Raw genomic sequence first — 22100 nt, 5'->3', positions numbered from 1 at the left:
GGCAAATAGCTAATATCAACCAATATATCAGCCCCATCAATCTGTCAGGCTCCAATTAGAATAGCAAATACTTATTTCATAAAGTAGAATAGAATAGAACAGAATAGCCTTTTATTGCCATTGTGCATTTGAAAAGTGGTTTTCATGGGCTTTGTAAGTCCTATTTTTTCTATTATTTTATATAAGAAGAAAAGATTTTCTGCCATCACTGTTCCTCTATTTTTATGAGATTACTGTAGACCAATGCTCGCTTTCCTACTCCTATATTTCTTTATCTTTTGATAAATCTGCAGCATTAAAAACCACCCTGAATCTTTGCTTGCACTTTAAGCACTGATGCACAATCAATTAACAACATTACTTTTGACACTTCATTTGCTATTCTTCATATTGATTCCTGCAGTATGTCTATGATATCTCTGTGTTTTGGTTTAAATAAGAGAAATGGGTCAATCGATTCCTAGGGCTAATTTTAACAACCTGCGCAAGCATGTATTTCATAGGCTGCATAACCTGAGCCTATGCGATCCTGTGCATTAAACCTCTCTCTATCAGGTCTGACTGTTTACAACCCATCGCTTTGTCCTTGTCTCCAGACATGATGTTACTCCAGAGCAAGATATGATGTAACACCCGGTTAACAACCAAACTCGTTACAGCAAGAAGGACAGCAAACACACACAGACACACTCCCGTAAGACTTTCCCGGCAGTAGATATATGGGCGCTTTGGGTGCGATTGGTTGGTTAACTTGCATGCAGATTCTTTTGTGTCATTGTGTGCGCGCGTGCATGTCCGGATGACAAAAGTGTCCTTTATTGCGTCTGGCTCCCTATGAGGGGCGTCACAGGGTCACATCATAACTAAGTTAGTCAAGGTTCAGCAGGGCTGGAGAGCAGGTTGCGGGGTGGGAGCAGGAAGAGGTCCCACTGGGTTAAAGACAGGGTGGAATAGGCATATCGGGTTTGGAGAGGGGGGGTTGGCTGGAATTAGTCCATTCATGCTTGGCTGGACCCTGGGCATGCTAACAGGCTACAGTGCTAATCTAGTTAGAGCTGGAAGCCATGCAGACACAGGGAAAGCGGGGTTGGATGGGAGGGTGAGAGAAAAGATTTCCTGTGGGTGAGGGGGGTCAAGGTCTAGGGCCTCGGCTGTGGAGCTAGATGGCAGGTGGTTGAAGCTGAATAGCAGAAAAGGGAAAAAATGAGTGGGTCGAGAGGCGAGAAGGCAGATGATGGGGCATGGGTGAAAGTGGGCACACAGAGAGGGCTAGCAAAGGCCAGTTGTATGCGTGGGGGTATCACACTGTTCCTCTACGGTTAACAGATGGAGGGAGGAGAATGAAAGGGGTTGCAGGGTGACCCAGTGATTAGACAGACCCTTATTAAATCACATCAAGGCTCTTTTATCTTGCTTTTCATCTTTCACTTGGTCACTTGGCACTCAAAAATTAATCAATCCAAGGCCCAGGAATGGAAAAGAATGAGGGAAAAATTCTGCTCCGATTATTTACAGTAAAATGTATCTATAGCCGGAGCAGCCTACAGCCCAGACAGAGCAGATATTTCACCAGAGGCTCCCTCAGGCTTCTGACTGAATACTCTTCTTATGCCGTTTCCCCTCTGTAGACCCAGTAACTTCTATACTTTATTTTCTTACTGCAAGGACGTTTACTTTTTATATCAGCTCCACTTCACAAACATAGTAATCTGTCATCCTCCATATTAAACTGATGAGTGCATCAGATTGACTGTGGAATGAGCGGCACCAAACAGCATCAATCCCCCTTGATCGAGTCACCGAGCTTCTAACAGCCTTGGTAAGACTCATTTTTCATAGCCATTCCCACCGTCTGATTTCCTACAGAAGGAGTACATAACAAGACCAGGACAGATCAGAGGAAAAGTCCTACAAGTGACTCAAGGCCACAGGAATTTAAACTTCTCTGCTCGCACACAGAGCTAAACCAGTCTGTCTAAAAACTAAAGCTAAACCAAAAACAGAGACTAATAAATATAAAAGAAGCTGTGCAGCAGGTTGGCATGTATATTTGCAATGCATATTTAAAATTCTCTAGTAGCTTTATTCACACTATGGTAACCACACATCCTCCTACTCGCACCATTCTGATTATTTGAATATTTTAAAAATTAAATCAGCTGTCAACTTTGATCAGCTTTTCTCATTTTTAACATGTATTTGTCATCACTTACTTATATATACAAGGCATGGTGAAGCAGCTTGTATCAAACAACATACATGCTAAACAGTGTTGTTATTAAAAGTATAAAAGACAGACTGGATATAAAGATAATACTGAAGTTGTGCACTGGTATGTAGACTACTGTCTTAATGTTTTACCTCTTTAAACCAAATGTGACCACCTTTGATCACATGGGTACAGCTGGAGAAGTCTCATCTAATCCTAGCACTGCCGAGTTAGCTTGATCAGCATGGTGGATCCATAATTAAATATGATATTAAACAGGACTAAATATGAATGATGGAAAAAAACAGGCTCAACACAAAGTGTAATCTAAATATACATTTGGATTGTCTTGTTCACTGTTTAGTTGCACTAAGACAAAGTTAAAACTACTTGTCACTAAGAAAGCCCCTGAAGGTTCTTATCCAGATCAGATAATATGCTGTTATTATGTTGCCTAGCCTATTGCTAGGCAGTTGCTAAGATGAGTTGTTTTTAGCATTTATGTACTTAAGACACCATATAACAGCATCATATAATTTTTATTTCACAACAATAACATCTCATTTATATACCCAAAACTTCTGTTATGCATGCACTAGTTGATAAAGTTTAATCAGGTAAGTAACCAACCTTGTGTAGATGTCACAAAGGGAAAACTAGGTAAGCTAAACCTATTTGTAATGAATCTGAAGGGATGGACTCGCTTTTAGAGCCTGCCTCAAGTGGCCAGTAGAGGAACTGCAAGCTTTGACATCTTGTGGATTGACTTAATTTTGACTTTACCTTCACATCTTCTTTGTCAGTTGGTATCATTGCCATAGCTTGGCTAACTTATAGCAGCAACAGGTTCACTTGGTCAGAATACAAAACTAAATAATGTGAGATGTGGATTTTTTCCCCCAAAGCACTTCACTTATTTTAGAAGCAGAATAATATCCAAAATCAACAGGGGACGATAGGAAAATGATATAACATTTATCAGTCAAGTACCTTAACAGACCTCCCAATCCCAAAGTGTAATTTCAGTGTCAAAAACAACAGGGCTGATGTGTAAATGGGCATTTTCCAATTGTGTTTTTTTAAAATTAAAATGCAACTCAATCCTCAGCAGTTGTTTTTTGTTTTTCTAAATTAATGCTGCATTGCTGCCTCGGTGGCTCTCAGTTGGTTCTCGTTCTTACACTTTGCTCAGACTAAGTAAAGAACGCTAAGTGAGGATGCCAGGAGAGCAGGTTGCGTCAACGCTGCATCTGTTTTCACACGCCATCAAGTTACAGGCAAAAAGTTTCTGTGTTCGGCTTGCATCTGTTCCAGAAATGCACTTTCTGATTCTCTCGCCCTCTCTCACACACACATGCAGTCACACACCTACACACACATACACAGCTGTATCACCATGATACCCCTTCTCACATGCACAAAAAAATGTGTTGATTGAGTATAGCCTCGGTTGTTCAGGTGTTTAAGAGATTTTTGCAGACTCTTCTCTTACATCTGTGTCAGGAAAAGTGTATTTTCACGAGTTGAGGCTCAACTTGCATAATTAACACGTGCACACGAAAAAGTTACACAGCAGGTAGGGACGTACTGGCTTTGAGGACGGCCTCGTTGACTTCGATCTCTCCTCTGTCTTCATCCTGGTACTGCAGGTGGGGGTAGTAGGTGAAGGGCTCTGGACTCGGGGCAGCACTGGACGAGCTGTTAGACATGCTCTCTCGGGGGCTCTCCGTCCTCACATGCTGGGGTTTGTTAAACACTGCCACCAGCTGGAAGACAAACAAAAAAGTTAAAACTGCATCCTAAATGTTCGAAAATATTAAACATGATATGTACACAAATCTGAAACAAACAAGCTTTTCTTGAGACAAGCGTGACAGGATAAACAATATGAGTCCTGGCATATGAACAAGCTGGAAACACACAGCCAGGTTATATAGCATCTCCACTGTGCCGTGATCACAGGAAGGCTTTTATGTGATTTATCTTGCCGGCAGTGGGGATGCAACCTGCTTCGTTCTGCCAAGTATGCAGATGCGTGTGTGACTGTGTGTGTGTGTGTCTGAGGAAAGCAAACAGAGCTGGATTCACAGCTCATTCACTCTCGAACCCCTTACAGTGCATAACACACCGGCTGGTGCCTCCGCAGCGACACGATGACTTCTGTATTTCGTGAACAAAGGAGAAAAACTCTGACGGCCATTTCGTCCAGTTCGGGGGACGTGACACACGGCGAGGCCCGGGGCGAGGTGTGCACGTATGAAATTAGCGCTCAAATGAGATCTGACGTGAGAATGAGAAGCTGTCAAACACAATGACACGGCTGACACAATGAGACGACGGGAAGAGACGGGGGCGGCCAAATGAACAGGGGATGGAGGGCAGGAGAATGACAAACAATCCTAATTGAGACAGGGACATGATGGCAGATAGGGGAGCGAGCGCGTGTTTGTGTGTGCCCGCTGCGATCCGTGCTATTGCACGGATTGGTTTGATAAATGGGCGCGTGGCGGCGTGATGCTCTCATTAGATGGCGGCGGCGAAGGGAAATGACCACTTAATGAAAAGCAATAACCGCGATGGAACGAGGGAAGGAAATAAAACAAGACGAGTTTAGGGCGTCAATTAACAACAACAACAATAACCAAACAGACCCTGTCTCTGTGTGTGTGTGTGTGTGTGTGTGTGTGTGTGTGTGTGTGTGTGTGTGTGTGTGTGTGTGTGTGTGTGTGTGTGTGTGTGTGTGTGTGTATAAACAATGCGCACGGAGTAGGCGGAGAGATATGCATCATCCATCACACTGTGACGCCGCCTCTCACCTCAACCTCCCGTGATTCAATATCCTCATGACACCTGGCCAACGCCATGCAAAGGAGATTCGTCAACTGTATTCATGCGCGCATACGTATGAGCGTTGGCGTGAGCTGCGAGATGAGGGATTGAGCGGCTGGCAGATGCAAAGAAGGGAAAAGAAAAGACAGATCGCCAGGAAAGCAATCTGATTGCGCTGGCTGATGGATGCTTCGCGAGCTCCTTCTCTCTTCTTTATCTTCCTTCCTCTTTCTCTGCTTATCTCCAACTCTCCCGAGCCTCCGTCTCTTTCTCCAAACTCGTTGACAGCATCAATCAAAGAAGAAGTCTCCGAGCATAACGTGACTGACACACACACACACACACACACACACACACACACACACACACACACACGCAAATACTCAGTGATGATGAGCTCCCCTCGAGAACGATTTATTTGTTTTGAAGAACAACTTCTTTTAATGTATGGAGGGATGATGATGATTTGCTTTTCAGGAGTTAATTTTTTATGGCTGACACAGGCAGGGGAGTGATGCTGATGAAGGCCGCCCCGCTGCTTCCGCTCATCACTCAATCAAACACAAAGTATCAACAAAATGAAGTACTGTTTTTCAGTCTCGGTGATGACTTTCCATTGATCACGAGATGCTCGGCGCTAAGCCGTAACCTTTAACTTGACCCAATCCAATCAAGTAGCATCTGCTCAAGATGCCTTTGCATTGCATGCAGGAAAAATCCTATTAAGTTAAGAAAAAACTTCTTACATATAAAAAGAAAAAGTTTTCCTAAACAAACTGGTTCTATGTATAAAAAATGTAATTAACAGCTAATTAGAACAAGTCCATAAAGGGTGCCGTATCCCAACATGGTGCCATTATAGGTGATGGTTGTTGGGTGCTGACGAAGGTGAAAGTCAAGTCATTTGCTGACAAGCTACAGTTTGAATTCAGAGCAGAACAGACCACCCCAAGAAGACCTAAAAACACTTTAGGGATACACAATAAAGAGCCAGTTACACCAAGCCTGTTCTGGTTACCCTGGAACAGCAGCATTTCCTACCACCTAAGTAAAATTAAGATAAATGTACCTTTGCTTGATGTGTTTAAAGATATAGTGCACCTCAGTAGACCTAAATGCTAACAGTAGCATGCTAACAAGTTCACATTACGAATACAAACATGCTGATTACAATCCAAGTACACAGTGAGCAGAGACCAGGAAATCTCAGTGGGGTTCTGCTATTTGTAGGGATGTGCTGATACCAGAAATTTAGCAGTCGAGGATCAAAAGAATTACACGATTCTTGATACCAAGGTCAACATGAAATCAAAATCATCATCCATTGTAATGAAAGATCCATTATTAAGAACCTTCTAAACGTTTAATAAAAATGTCATTTTGGCAAATAAAAGCAGCAACAGGGCAGAAACTGAAATATTTTCCCAACTGGTTGGATCTGCCGTAGGTTCCTGCCTGTTAAAAGGGAGTTTTTCCTTCCCACTGTTGCCACTGCACTTGTTCAGCGGGACTGTCATATGATTGTTGTGGATTTCTTTATTTTCTCTGTGTCATTGTAGGGTAAAACCCTACAATATAAAGCACCTTGGAACTAGTTGAATAAAACTGAATTGAATATTAGGATGGCTGCTGAGTAGCCTACTACAGGGTATAATGTTAGTTACGGGACTTTAGCTTAAGCATTTCTATAACAGAAAACATTTTAGCTAAAGTAATAAAACTGATTTCAGACCAGCTGTCCCAAACAAGATGGTCATGGAAATTTTAGGGTAACATCAGAAGGATAATTCATTCAGATCTGGATGCTAGCCTTTTAGGTGCTTCACTAAATTGGAAGTTTTTCCTTCCCTTTGTGTGAAAAGTACAGTAGCGCTTATAGCCACTTGTAGGTGTTGCCCCTGTCAGCTCTGGAACAACTGCAGTCTCATCACATAAGTTTCCTACAGTATGTACCTACAGCACTAAATGGAAAAAAAAAGGAAAAAAGAAACAAGTAACATCTCATTTTTAGAATTTTGGCATTAAAAGTGTCAATTCTTCTGACATCCCTGTAACAAAGTAGCCATCAGCAACACAAAAGTGCGCCAACTAAAACCACATTATCACCAAATGAAGTGAATATCAGCGTAAGATGGGGTGGCAAATGTTTAAGAGGGTTACATACGCCACAAAGTCTGGATCATCCAATAGCAACAACTGTCCCCTATTACACAACGAGTGACAAATAAAACCATTTCTATTTAAAGGTGGTTTATAGATTTTAACATTTTTGGACAGACAATGTTTCTATATAAGAAACTAGGGAGTTAAAAAGCATTCATAAATCATACTAGTATCATGTGTTAAACAGTTTACAAACACTTTATTGTAACGTGTCAAATTCCAGTCATGAGTCATCTTCTTCGGACAACGAATGTGTTTCAAATGGATCATCGGAGATATTTCAGTCTTTGCCCAGTTTCACAGAAACTGGTTAAATCGGTGGATTATCTGTTATTAATGGAACAACAATGTGTTTCTAAGAGAGCAAACTGCTGATGCATTTTTAAAACATGTTCAGAAACTAAATGCATTTACCACCACTGCATTTGGACAGCTGTGAACATCTGTGGCACAAAACCTGATTTCAGCACAGTGGGATTTGTGTGTGTGGGGTTTTTTTGTTTGGGTAATCCAGGCCTTAAACGGTGTAGAATAGAAAAGATGAATATTGTTGGATGCTACTTAAATAAACCTGGGAAAAGCTCAGTTTTCCAAAGCACAGCAATTTGAAATTCAGTCCTTCAATTACAATACCAACATCTTCCCCTTGGAGGCCTCTCTGCCCCAGGATGAAGAACAACACCTTGTATGGTTCAGAGAGCGTTTACTTAACATCAGTTTCTCTCGGTCCTTCCTGACTGTCATTAATATTCTAGGAAACAAATTGCCTTATTTTTCCTGCTGCGTCCGTGGGGGGATATTGATATGGACCTGGGGAGGCTGCATGTCAACTACTGCTGAATAATGTGACCCCTCGGTCTCATTTCCATAACAAACACACACAGATACTCATGACAAATACGAATAACTAAGTCCTCTATACTGCCATGTTATGATCATCTGTAAATCACAACACTGTGTGTATATCCAACGTGACCAGGCGGGCTTTGTGTGTGTGTGTGTGTGTGTGTGTGTGTGTGTGTGTGTGTGTGTGTGTGTGTGTGTGTGTGTGTGTGTGTGTGTGTGTGTGTTTTGCAGGGCCAAAGTGATTACCAAGAAATACATGAAAGCCATATATAAAACCATGTGTGAAGCATGGATATAGATAAATAATGTGTCTGTGTATGTACACACTGCCTGGGGCACAGAGTTATAAGATGTTGCCATATATGAAGCCTTCAGCAGACAAAGCACACAGATTTTTAAATTTAAAGATAGGTAGCGTACATCCTCCCACACACATCCTTCATCACAATAAGATATAATAAAGTAAAATAAATACACTTATTTATCTTTAATATTCTTTCTTTGCTGTGTTTGAATAGATTTAAATGACTACGCCAAAATAGAAATTGCATTTCTAAGAATTCAAAGGGTTGTGATCCCGCACATTTTGTTTGTTTTTAACACTGTAAGTTAAGATTTTCCATAAAACTTTCAAATCAACTTTGTCATATTCTTAAGGCACCTGTGATTTTTCTGCTTTCAGCTGTTTGAAAAAGGTATGTCTGTCATTATGACAAAATAGAAACACAACAAAGTGAGTGTCAGTAGGAGCTTTTCAGTATTAAAATACTTTTGATGTTTGTAAGGTCTATCTATTGTTTATTACACTACACACAAAATACTGTAGTTGCAGGAAGCGCACTCATAGCAAAGCAGGTTTTACCTGTATGAGAACTCAAAGACAGTTTTTTCATTAAAATGGCTGTTAGCTAGGAGCAGGCCACGGTTCAACACCACCTTGATAAAATATGACGTAGTCCCGCAGTTCAGTCCACTCAAGAACCTTGTCAAAAACAGCACCTCTGGTGTTCAGATATGTTCGGATCTGGCCTAATTTCAGCCTAATAGTTAAGATTTGCGATTACATTTAGCTTAAAAATGTACCAGTTTTGGTTAGCTAACTGTTTCCATGCATCTATAACTATCAGATTACAATTTAAGCATGTATCCACTTCTACATATCCATTTAATGTCACTAAACATTGGGGATAGCAAACTGTTTAACGGCTGTTTAGCTAACAATTTGTTAGCTAACGTTGGCTAAACTTGTTTGTCTTCAAACATTTTCACAATTTTAACTTCAAAAGTGGCAGCCATCTTGAATGTTTTCCCTCTTTCTCATTGTAGTATGACGACTTCAAATTGTTTAGAAACAGCCTTGTAACCTTATACATCATTACAGATTTTTTTAGTTCTCGTTGGTATTGTGTTAAAGCATGCTGAAACATTTCTGTACAGCAAATCGTCAAATCTTCTGCTTTTACACAGGGTGTGCTGGTAATCAGTAATCAGTGCATTTGATCACCAGCTACTCACCTTCTTAATGAATAAGGGTGTAGTTAATTAAATAAATAATGACATGTATTGCTGTTTATCTGAGGTTGCACTTAAACTATTTTAAGACCTGCTAAAGACCAGATTCAGATGGATGTATTGATTTTATTGGTTTGTGATTTTATTTTATTTTTTTACACTTTTTTTTTTTTAATACTACTTTGGGCTTTCTATACCTATTGGTCATCATTTAGTTAACTTTAACATGTTCTCAGTTGTTTAATTAAATTGTATTTTTGTGTCCAGATTAGTTGACCTACCTTCCTTCTACAGAGGTACCCTCTGAGGTACTGATCTTGGACAATGACTCCATTTGCTTTTCTAAAATGCCCAAGCCCAACCTTTGGCCTCCCTGACATGTGAGATCAAAACAAACAGGATTTCTTCATTGGGAATCAATACACTTAAAAATCACGACTATTACTATGACTGACATTTCTTTGACTCAAGCTGTATGTTAACGCCGACGACTGCGTGCATCCTATTTATCACTGCTGAATTTTTAAACAGCCGGGATATGAAATTATCCTGCTGATATTTTTACATGTTGCAACTCACAGATGGACCAGTTGGGTGTTTTAAATAATTTATGTACGTGCTAAAAATTAATTAGCCAAATGCAGCAAGTGCTTTATGGAACAGACAGGGAAGAGGATAGTATGATACGCACAGAGACACACTCGCAGAGAAGCTCACACACTTCATAATGGCATCATTGAAAAATACACACACACACACGTATATATGTATACACACACACACACACACACACACACACACACACACACACACACACACACACACACACATATATCTCTTAGACTATGTGCAGACACAATCTGAGACACACTACTTCACAGTTAGAGGGTCAACAGTGCCACCTTGCTTTAGTCAAAGGCTACTGCATGTGGATACAACTAACCTTTACATAAGCGTCACCAACACATGCACACAAAAACCTCACAAACAAACATACACACTTCCCCTTTCCATCCGCTGGTACTAATCAACCCATTTTTCTTCTCTCTCATCGCTGTCTAGCACTGCTGTGTGAGCGTGTGTGTGTGTGTGTGTACATGTGTGTGTGTGTGTGTGGTACCAGTCTATTGAGATGCTTTTGTGCTGTTGTCATTTATCTTACGACTGCCCCCTCTTCTCCGTTTTCTCTCTCTCACGCTATTCTTCATTCTTTCTTTGAACGAGAGATGCATAATTCAGAAGGAGTGCACAGCATCCTGACAGTAGTATGGTAACCCAATCATCTCTCTCTCTCACACACATATATATACCCCCACCCCCCCCCCCCCCCCACACACACACACACACACACACACACTTTCTTCTCTAAAGTACAGACGATTTTAGAGATCCACTTTAAAAAAAAAAAAAAAAACCACTTAAATCTGAATCAAAGAGTATAAGCCTCCCATGCTCAGTGTCTTGACTCGCCTGCAGAAAATGAAAGCCTGCACTACCTGACTCTGTGTATACATTTTCGGATCGCGCCGTAGCTGAAAGTATTCAAACTGCAGTTTTCGGTCAGCCGGCGGAACAAAAACAAACACTTTCTCCATATGGCTCCTACATGTAAGTGTGCATTTGTACATCTGCTGTTGTTTTTCGGGTTTCTGAATTTCAAGCAGCTGAGGTGTGAATATCCCTGTGTGAAAGTGTTTGCAAAACCATCATCTTCCCTCCATGTATGAATTAGAGGCTGTTCATCAAAGAGCGGAAGAGCACGTGTGGAGAATGAGTTTCTCCACAGCTGTAAAGCCTGATGAATATTGACAGAGCACAGGTACGGAGGGCTGAATGAGCACAAATTTGGCTCTCCATATCCACGACATCACGTTAGAAATGGCAATCAATCAGGAGCAAAGCGTGGAAAGTCATTTGCTCTTTTTTCAAATCAGCTAGCAGGTGAATGTAATTAGTAACAGTCTTAGCTATAAAGATCGGTAATGCTCAAGCTGGAGCGGCTGCTGGATAATCGGATATACAAACTGTACCGGTGGATATTATCAAGCAGTCATATTCAGCTGATTCCAGGAGGCATATTAGTAAAACACATAGAGAACTCACGCAGTTCTATTAGGTTCAGCTTTAAGGGAAAGAGCATTGTATGTATTATTAGAAATGCTGGATTATGGGGGATAATGCAGAGTAGTTTATGAGGCTGGCTGGCTGCAGGGCTGTGCATTAAAAACTGCTGAGTACTGAAAATTAAAAGTCATTTCACCCTTTACACTGATTACATCTTCATATTTTCTCATTTAAATTCAAGAAACTTCATAATTTGGCTGTTTTTTTGCTGCATATTTAATATTGAAGCATATTACATATACAAAAATGGTCAAAATATGATTCCAAAGTTAAGGTACAACACTAGCATCACCTTCCTAACTCTACAGGGGAACCAATCATTTGATTACTGTAGCTCTGTGTAGTTTTGGGCTAACCCACCACCTTTCTCATGATTATTTTGGATGGAGCACCAGACTGAGGGCGACTGATTTTACATTTCTGAATAATCACACCTGCATTTATCACCAATCTTCTTGCTGATGGTCTTCTGTGGACAGATGTACACATAAGGAGTTGAGATCAGGAGAATCTGTAATTGACTGGCTGATTGATTGTAATCTAGATGCCCATCGGTGGGAGCCAGAATTCTGGCTGGGTTGTAGAGGATCAAATATGTATTTCACTCCATTTCATCCCAATCTTATAGCTTGTTTTTTATGGATTGATGGTATATAATCCGTCTCTCAGGGCACAAACACACGATAGACTCCTTTGGGTCCTGTGCATTAAATGGTTCAGGCTTGTTCTGGTGGATCCCAGAGATTCTTAAATAGCTAGAATTTGGGCACCTTGGAGATCAGATGAAAAACGGCTTTTTGTCATTTTCTACAAGTTTCTCCTGTATGAGGTGGCCATGGCTTTTGCTGGTGTCACTGGTCTTCTGCAATGCTTAGATGACTGATGTGTGTCAGATATATGTATGTATAAAAACCATCAAGAACATTGCATTATAACAAGATGACCTGCCCTTGTGTTTTACACTTGTTACTCATCTGTCTATACAGACTACACAGGACATGCATACAATTAGGTCCATGACATGTTGGACAAAGAGAGTGCTGTTGCAGTGTTGTCTCAGTGCACCACCGCACTGGATTTTAAATCAAGCGATCCAAGATGTGATTGGTGTGCAGACTTTCAGATTCAGGGTCTTACAGTAAATCTGCATTAACTGTGCAGCCATTTTCAGAGACTTAAATTTAATGAGTGAAGAATTCTTGTTCTCTTGTTACTTCACGCACAAATAAAGAAAACAAAATATCAGAAGTTGATTCAAAGTGATGAATTTGTAATTTATAGCTTTTGAGTTTATTTTTAAATATGAGGCTCAAAGACGTTATGTACGTGAGGGTGGTATCATTAAAAAACTGAACTAACAGAGACGTAGAAAAACCTTTACAGAAGTGGCCACGTCAACAAATTGGTTCATTCTTTTGAAGGACTGGACTGGCCAGCGCAGAGGCCTGAGAGACCACAGAAGACAACTAAAGTGGATGATGACAGAACCATTTCCATGGTTAAGAAAAACAAATTCACAACATCTAACCAAGTCAAGGACATTCTCGAAGAAGGAGCTGTATATAATTATCCAAGTCTAAAATTAAGAGCCGCCTTCATGAAGAGAAATACAGAGGGTTTACAACAAGATACAAACCACTGTTGACAGTCTGAAACAAGGAGGTCACATCAAACTATCAGTGTGTGCAGACTGAGAGAAAGAAAAAGGTGATCCACAGCACTGATCATGACCAGCTAACATACAGTGGAGTGAGGTGTTTGCGCCTCCCCCGAATTCAGTCTTTTGCTTATTTATCACACTTACATGTTTTAGATCATCAAACAAATTTAAAGATTAGACAAAGATAACTTGTAAATACAAAACACAGTTTTTTAAATGATGATCTCATTGATTAAGGGAGAAAAGTTATCCAAACCTACCTGGTCCGGTGTGAAAAAGTAATTGTCCATCTTGTAAAATCATGAATTAACTGTGATTAACCACATTTTTTGAAAAGTTGAGTTCAGCTTCAATAAACACACAAAGGGAAGCAAGAAAGATCTCGAAGCATCACGACAGAACGTAAAGAAGCACCTGAGAAACAAATACACTGACATCTACCAGTCGGGAAAGGGTTACAAAGTCGTTTCTAAACCTTTGGGACTCCAATAAACCACAGTGAGAGTCATTATACACAAATGGAGAAAACTTTGAACAGTGGTGAACCTTCTCAGCAGTGACCGGCCGACCAAAATTACTCAAGATCACATCAGCGACTCATCCAGGTCACAAAAGACCCCAGAACAACATTAAAGAACCGTAGGCCTCACACGTCTCAGTCAAGGTCAGAGTTCATGACCCAACAATAAGAAAGAGAGCGGGCAAAAATGACGTCCATGGGAGAGTTCAAGGAGAAAACCACTGCTGACCAAAAAGAAAACAAAGGCTCATCTCACATTTGCCAGAAAACATCTTGATGATCTCCAAGACTTTTGGGAAAATACTCTGTGGACTGACGAGAGATCACTTTCCACAGAGGGCCATGTGGGTTTGGTGTTTTTTTTTTACCCTTTCTTTGTGTTATCTCTTTGTAATATTTAATCTGTTTGATGATCTGAAACATTTAAGTGTGACAAACATTGGAAATCAGGAAGGGGGGCAAGCACTTTTCGCACCACCGTATTATAGCCCCAAACAATACATTCTCAGATTTATTGTTTAACGCATGCTGTACTTTGATTGTGCAGCACTAATGGAAACTGATTGCATTTAAACTCCAATGAAACCATTTGGAAATATCTGTATGTGATGAAACACTTTTGCAGCCGGCTTTTTATGCAATGCACTGAATTACCAACCCCGAGACAACAAGCGATATGTGCATTAAACATAAGATAAATCTGTGTTTCCAGAGTTTGGAGTGCAGCTTTTCCCTTAAAATAACACCTAACATTAAGCAGGGATCACACACTCAGACTTGTCTCACGGAGATCTACTTAGTCACTCAGGCATATACCAAAGACTAACCCAACTGTTAAGTACTGTACACACTTCACCTGCACACAGCCTTTCAGGGGACTGCAGGGGCCATCAGAGGAATGTTTAGCCTGTGTTATTTAAACAAGTAGAAAATTGGTTGTATTACCAGTGAGAGCAGGGCTAATCCTGCTTCTATTCCAGCCTCAATCTATACAGCACATGTACCAGATGTGGGGGATTACCACTCAGATATACACACACCTGGCTATGGGCCTGCAGACACACACTCAGTGAGAAATGACTGCGCACACAAACAGCATGTAAGATTAGAAAAGAAACCATAAAGGCGGCCAAAGTGACGCATCCAGTCTCCCACTCACAAACAAAAGCGCTCGAGCAAACGCTTAATCGAAAGTGTCAGGCCTGTGGTAAAAGACTGCTTCTAAATAATGAATCATATACGGAGACATCACTACTTGACCCTCTAAATGTTTCTGTTTGAAGAGGTGCCAGCAGTTCCAAATGGCAGCTAGTACTTTCACATTAAACATAATGTCTCTTTGATGCCTCTGACAGACTGATCTAAATACTAACGCACCAAAGTAAATCCCTCCGTCTGTTGGTGCAACGATCTAAGCATCTGCATTCATGCAAATTTAGCAAATGCTGACCCAGTTCCCACACTTCAGACACTGCAATTCCACAATGTAAAAAACAAAACGAAAAAAAAAACCCAACAGGCAACAGGAACCTGTTTACAGTGTTAGAGAGGACACGACTCACCTCCAGTACTGGTTACAAGGTTTTTTTAAATACTTTGTGTGAGCCCTGATTTAAAAAAAAAGAAAGAAAAAAAAAGCAACTGAGGTTTAAAACTACTAATTAAACACATTTCTTACAGGAAGGAGCCACCCTTGTTCCCCAGATATTAAACAAGGAATTGTGGGACTCTTTATAAGGCACAGCAGGAAATGTGCACAGAAGTGTTGTTCAGGTTAGGTGGGCTTTCCCAACTACTTCAAAATGCTGTACTTTAACCCTCTCGAGGCAGGCGTTGCCGATTTGCAACAGTTATAAACTAACAACCTGATTACCCCACATACATATTTTATGAGTTTTTTTTACTCAGGACTACCACTGCAGGACTTGGTTGTGCATTAACAACAAAAAATTTAATTTGAGCCTGAGAGAGTTAAATATGAGGGGAAGAAAAGATTTATTGGATTAGAATATAAATTAAATGTGTTTCCTAAAACAACCCTTCTCTTTGCAAGAATTGTTTAAAAATGAAGCAAAAACCCCTCAAGCTTATTTGCTTCTAATGTGTTTTATCGTATTTGTGGTCGCCGTGCGTCTGGCAGGATCCTGTTTGTTGGTGGAGATGGTGGAATTTTAATCACAATGTGGCTTCACACAATTAAACATGATCAAGAAATATTGAAAGTGCGTGCTCCACCAGCAGAATTCAAAACCAAAGCAAATCAAGTGTTCTCTAAATGTCCCAATCACAGCTGTTCCCTGCACTGTGCAGTCTGAAGTTTAATCTGGACGAAAGACATTATGACCACTTACAGGGAAAGTCAATAACACTGATTAGCGCTTCATCATGCCACCTGTTAGTGGGTGGGATATATCAGGGGAGCAAGTGACATGGCTAAAACTGTGATGACTATAAGATGGGTCCAAAAAGGCAGCTCTTCTGGGGTGTTCCCAGTCTGCAGTGGTCAGTATCTATCAGAAATGGTCCAAGCAAGGAACGGTATGGAACCAGCGACAGGGTCATGATCAGCCAAGGCTCACTGGTGCACACAGCGAGTGAAGTCGGGTTAATAAACACCAGCTTTGTCTGCAAAGATGAACAAACAGGAATGCAGCACAATGTGAAAGCAGAACCTGGCTGCTTTCACTCTGAGCTGAGCTTCAGTACATGTTTTCATTTATATTTTTCTTCTAAGAGATGAACTGAATTTAGCTGAATGAGGTGGGACGATTTTATTTTAATGCAAAGATCTGAGAATTAACTATGGGAGCATAAAAAGGATGATCCTCAAGGAGGATCACTGTGCCATCGTTTCCAGTGAAGAGCTGGAACAAAAGGTGGAGCACTTCACAAAGCTAGCTAGCACTTTTTGGTTTGTGTTTTCGGGCTGTAAGAACAATAAACTGAATCATGTTTAGTCTTTCAGGAGACAGGTGTTTATGATTTTAAACCGCCCATCAGAGACGAAGGAGGTTTCCTTTGCAGGGAAACACAGAAAGGGATACGCCTGCACAGGCAGCATGAAATGCTTTGATTGTTAAGATGTGGGGCTCGGGCTGACTGCTCGTCCTCTCGGGCTCTCAGAGGGACGCCACAAAACAGGGGCCTGAACCCGAGGCGGGAGAGACTGAGTTGCAATTCGTCTTACGGGGACTCAATTTATGGTTTCCTTTATGGAACTTTGGGAAAATGAGTGTTTCCAGAGGCAGAACAACTGCGTTTAAATCATGATCATTTTAAAGACAAAATCATTCTTCTGTCTCAAATAAACACACAACTCCTTCTACAAAAGCAAAACAAAAAGCTTGAGGATAACAAAGAAACAGGTTAAAGTCATGATAAATGTGTCGCGGCGGGGGATTTTCATTTTCCTGCTTTATATCATCGCTCCCTCTTCAGTCTTATGCACAAGGTGGAGAGGATTCATCAGAAGAGGGTGGCTGTTTGAAAAACGTCACACAGACAGGTTGAAGGGCCAGTATACTCTGTCGCATGGAACTAATTTCTCTGCCGGTGGAGTCATTTTCTTCTCTCCAGGGCGTGATGTTAATACTTCCAGCGCAGAGAGCGACAGTCCACTTTAATGTCTCTGCTCTTAGTCAGAGCTCAAACAGCTTTGACTGAGCTCTTTCAGAAAATATAAGATTACTCAGAGCGGTGTGATCACAACGAGGCAGAAAGTCAGGACACTTGAGCTGTAAAACAAATGTTGCGTTAGCAAGAACAAGTGAGGAAACTTATTCACAACTTCTTTAATCGCAGGCGATTTCACAGATGTTTATTTTCCATCTTATGGCACAAGACTCACAACTCACAAGAGACAAGTGCACAAACCAGCCACCACATCTTGTGAGCGCAGATAAAAACTTGTCCTCTTATGATTGGCCGCTTTTAATGGACTCACATGCACACAGCATTGCTGACGAAAAGCTTGAGTAAAACTGAGGCACGCCGGATTTAATATCTTGCATTGGTGCCCATGTGCATGGCTCTAGAAAGCTCTGCGGAGCACTTACAGAGTGCCAACGCACGACTACACCAGGACAGTGTGGCAGCATCAACAGTGAGCGTGTTTTATTGGACTTGAGACGACGTGTCGAGGGTCAAACGGGAAGATTTTGGTGTTGTGTTCAGTCTGAAGTTAGAAAAAACCAAAACATAATGCCACAGTGTTTGTCTCTCTCCCCTAGCAGCTGTTGCAGTCATAGTGATGAAGCACGTGGGGTCCAACTGGGAGCGCAGTCGCTGCTAAACACACACGTACACAAGAGCGAGACACCAGCTGAGGCGCTGAGGTGCCGGCCACATTATTATATAAGCACACTCACAGGGACAGGGCAAACTCTTCATATATCACACATGCCAGAAAGGCTGAGAGAGGGAGACATGTGGAAGGGGAGGAGGAGGAAGGAGGCAGCAGGAGATGAGGGAGCAAAAGAGTGAGGGAGGTGGGTGACGAGGGAGCTCCGGGCCTCGTATTTCTTATGCTGGCAACACCAATATCACACCGGCTCGTTCATCATTCCCGCAGCATGAAACACATCAGCGGTGGTTACACTGGTGCTGTTTCACATGTGTGGACACGACACACTGACACAAAAACACACACACACAAACTCATAACCTCCCCCCGTCCTCATAAATGTTCATAAACACACATTCCCACACAAACGCAGGAAGAAAAATCACACATCCAGCTTTCTTCCCCAAAAGTCAGAGCCAGAGTCTAATAATCAGCTTTCTTCTCCCCGTGGCCATCGCAAGGCCAGCTGCTCCATCCGCCCTCCCTCCTTCCTCTCGGGATCTGACAGAGAAATAGAAGGAGTGATTAACTCTGAGCTGTGAGGCTGGCGCCCTCTCACCTGTGGCTCTCTGCTCCTCCCCCCGTTTCCATCTGCCCTCCCTCGACACTGAGCTTTCCTCCAATACGTCACCTCTTTCTTTCTGCCCGTCGCCCTCCTCCTTGTGCAAGCACAGCTTTGGAAACGCTCGGGATGATTTAAAGGAAAATCCGCACTCTTTGCTTTGTAAACACACGTCATTAAAAACGGATCTCGTTTTGGTTTCCATTTGCCTAAAAGTGTCGCTGCCCCCTGGATTGTTGAGGGGCTGTTTCACCACAGAGCTTGCTTATACAGATAATGAACTACACATTAATGACACTTTGCACTTCTCGTTTCCATGGAGAGCCAACATTGCTCACAGCCTGAAGGTGGTAGGAGGGGGGGGAGAAAGCCTCACCTGCAGTTTTGTTCCTATACACCCATCAGCATACGTGTTCCTACCATCAGGTCTTATTAGATAGTTATTGACTCAACATCAAAGCCTGGAGAGGAAAAAGTGAGATTTGTGCTGCATTACATCCCAAGTGCAACACACCAGCTGACAGCCCCCATCAAACCACATATAGCTGTAAGGAGGCTCGTGCTACACGGCCAAGACAGACTGCAAAAAAAAGACATCATGATGTGTTTAAACCAGCACTTCTCTCTCTCCTATTAACGCGCCGTCTATGAGCTGCTAATTAACTGTCCGTGCAAAACAGACTGCTGAAACAATGACTCGATTATCCATTTAAATCTTACATCATCTTTAATCAGTTCTTCTTTTTCATACCATAGGAACATAGGACTTTGTTTATGCAATACTTTATGATATGCATGTACTCCCACATTTGTATTATAAACAAATTGGATGTTTTGGGCAGCAAAAAGTAATCAGATTTTTCTGTGTTCAGTCACAGCTTTCAAGGCTTGTATACAAACCACAGTTGCCAAATTTGAATCTGGTAGATTTTACCTGTAAGACTCAGGCTTTAATGATTTTACCACCATCCGACATTGTTATCCTGAGTGAAGAGAAAAATCCTGAAATCCACAGCTGTTAACGGTGTTGTCAGCCAAACATTAACACAAAACTATCTTTGTAGAGGCTGAAGCCCGCTTCTCTGCCTATTGATGCCTGTTAATGCCAGAATTCTTTGTTCCCGCAGACAGAACGCCAATGAAAAAAAGAAATAGTTTGAAAGCAATTTATAAAAACAAATGTCGAACCATTTCAACTGCTGCAGTCATGTTTTTTACAGGTCTCTGTGCAGTACTGTGGAAAACTAAGTACACCCTTATTGTTAAAACCGGAATTAAGACGGCAAGTAGCAGCCATGAGTGGCTAATCATTGGTGTGAGCGCCTCGATAAAACCAGTAGTTTGGGCCTTTTAAAGGTCTGGAGCATTAAGTTGTGTGTTAGCACAGGGACACAGAGTGTGTCCCAAAAAATTAACTGAAAGGTCAGAGTATGCAACACTTGGAGAAACTGCAAAAAGCCCGAGGGCTACAGTGGTGTAAGTACAGTGGCCACTTTGGAGGGTTTTTAAAGATGAACCAACTTTTTAAGGTCATGTCACAGCATCCCAATCAGGACTTTGACAGGGCAATTCAGAGGTGGACTTGCTAGTGTGTTTTGGATCATCGTCCTGCTGCAGAATCAGAGTGTGCTTCAGCTTGAGGTCACGAAGAGACGGCTGGACATTTTCCTTCAGGTTGTTTTGGTAGACATGGTCATGAAAGTCTGTTCTTTTGCCACCTCCAGCTAAACGCATGTACAAAATTAGCTCGTGCAACAGGACAATAATACTACTCAAGGTGCTGCAATGGACCAGTCCATGTCCAAATAAATGCCTGCAAACCTCAGTATAAGCAACAGTAAAGCGACGTTGTGTACTAGAGCTGCCCAAAAATGTCTCCACAAGCTTATGAGAGACTGAAAACAATTAAAAAGTTAAAGGTGGTTCTACAAGCTACTGAATCATAGGGTGTACTTAAGCTTTTCCACAGCACTTTGTATAATCCTGTGAAAACTAAGTACCCCCCATGACACCCCCGTTTATTTTGCACGCCTGTAAACATATTGACTTCAAATAACTCAAACCTGTTCTTATCCACAGCAACTAAACCACACTCTTCTCCTGGGTAATAAGATTATGTTTCCTGACTCTTATCCTTCTGATTAAGGGGCATTTATATCCATTGAAAAGGTAATATTAGTGGAGAGATTCTCAAGCACAGTGACCTGACACTGGTTCCTCTATTTGTCATCTTCCTCTATTTTGTATCTGCGGGCCTCAAGGACATTCTCAGTGCTCATTATCAAATTTGAGAGATAGTACAGAAACTTACTGTGCTCGCTTATCTGGAAGTGAGAGCAGACACAGACGAGCAGATAAAAAGACTCTCTGTGGAAAGATATACTTCAGAAGTGGATGACCACAACTACTGTAACCTGTGCTTGTTTCTTTTCTCCTAGATAAGGTGCTTTTATAATAAATGTAGCTGTATTTTTTCACATCTGCGTTTCCTGAAAGATTATTATTTGCGTGAGGACATTAACAACAAACATAAGCTGTATTATGGCTTTTTTGTGAGCTATTTTTACTTAAAGAGGAATGATTAAGCTTTTCCTTAGTTTCTGTCATGCATCGATGCTGGATGCTTATGTCAAACATGGTCAAAGTTTCAAATGTAAGGTTGGAATTCATACAAATACCCTATATGAACCAAAAGCTCAGACATCAGGTAGTTTTTTCCTGCCCTTGGCTCTGGATGATGTCAGTGAGATCAACAGCAACAACAGAAACAAACTGCACTTTAAGTACTTTGTTTGCACTGAAAGTTCTATAAGGCATTTTGTTTTCATAACAGCAGATTCATTCTGCATGCAAAAGTCTTCATAAAACGATCTCGCCTTCATTCCATATGTCCTTCCCGTCTCAGACGTAGGCGGGCTAATAATTGGAGTGGCCCATTCAGGCACATTACAGCCCGCAGAGCTCCATTCATTAGGCCAATCAGTGAGGTGATGAGGTTGAGAGGCAGGAAAAATGAATGATAACAATAAGAGTGTGTGTTTCGTGCAGGAAAGTGTGATTTTGTGTGCATTACAGTGGACGCAGATGTGGTTTTAGCTGTGTAATTGAAGCATGAATCATTAAATATTTAACCTAAATGAGCTGGATTTGAGTATTTGCAAGCATTTATCCTCTAGTTGCTTCAGAAGTAGACACACACACACACACACACACACACATTCAACCTCAGACATACGAACGCACGTCCGGGAGTGTGACTTTGCGCTGATTTGAGTTATTAGCAGTTGGGAGAGAGCTAGGGGAAAAACACTCGGCGTGTTTTCCACACACCCT

The 22100-nt window shown here is 41.4% G+C and overlaps 1 protein-coding gene across 3 annotated transcripts in view; it reads right to left on the bottom strand.

The window, feature by feature from the left end:
* The window catches only part of pard3ba (par-3 family cell polarity regulator beta a), a 275607-nt gene that overhangs the window by 167448 nt on the left and 86059 nt on the right, over positions 1-22100 (bottom strand). For all 3 annotated transcript variants that reach the window (XM_085266407.1, XM_085266405.1, XM_085266406.1), the window contains exon 3: positions 3798-3975. In XM_085266407.1, the coding sequence (XP_085122533.1) occupies positions 3798-3975 (178 nt within the window). The remainder of the gene's footprint in view (positions 1-3797; positions 3976-22100) is intronic.

This window comes from Mchenga conophoros, linkage group LG23, assembly GCF_057382185.1.
Source record: "Mchenga conophoros isolate Kocher_MC1m ecotype Shallow Benthic linkage group LG23, M_conophoros_male_GT1.1, whole genome shotgun sequence".
Taxonomy (NCBI): domain Eukaryota; kingdom Metazoa; phylum Chordata; class Actinopteri; order Cichliformes; family Cichlidae; genus Mchenga; species Mchenga conophoros.
Note: the sequence above shows the minus strand (reverse complement) of the source record. Positions and strands in the feature narration are given on the sequence as shown.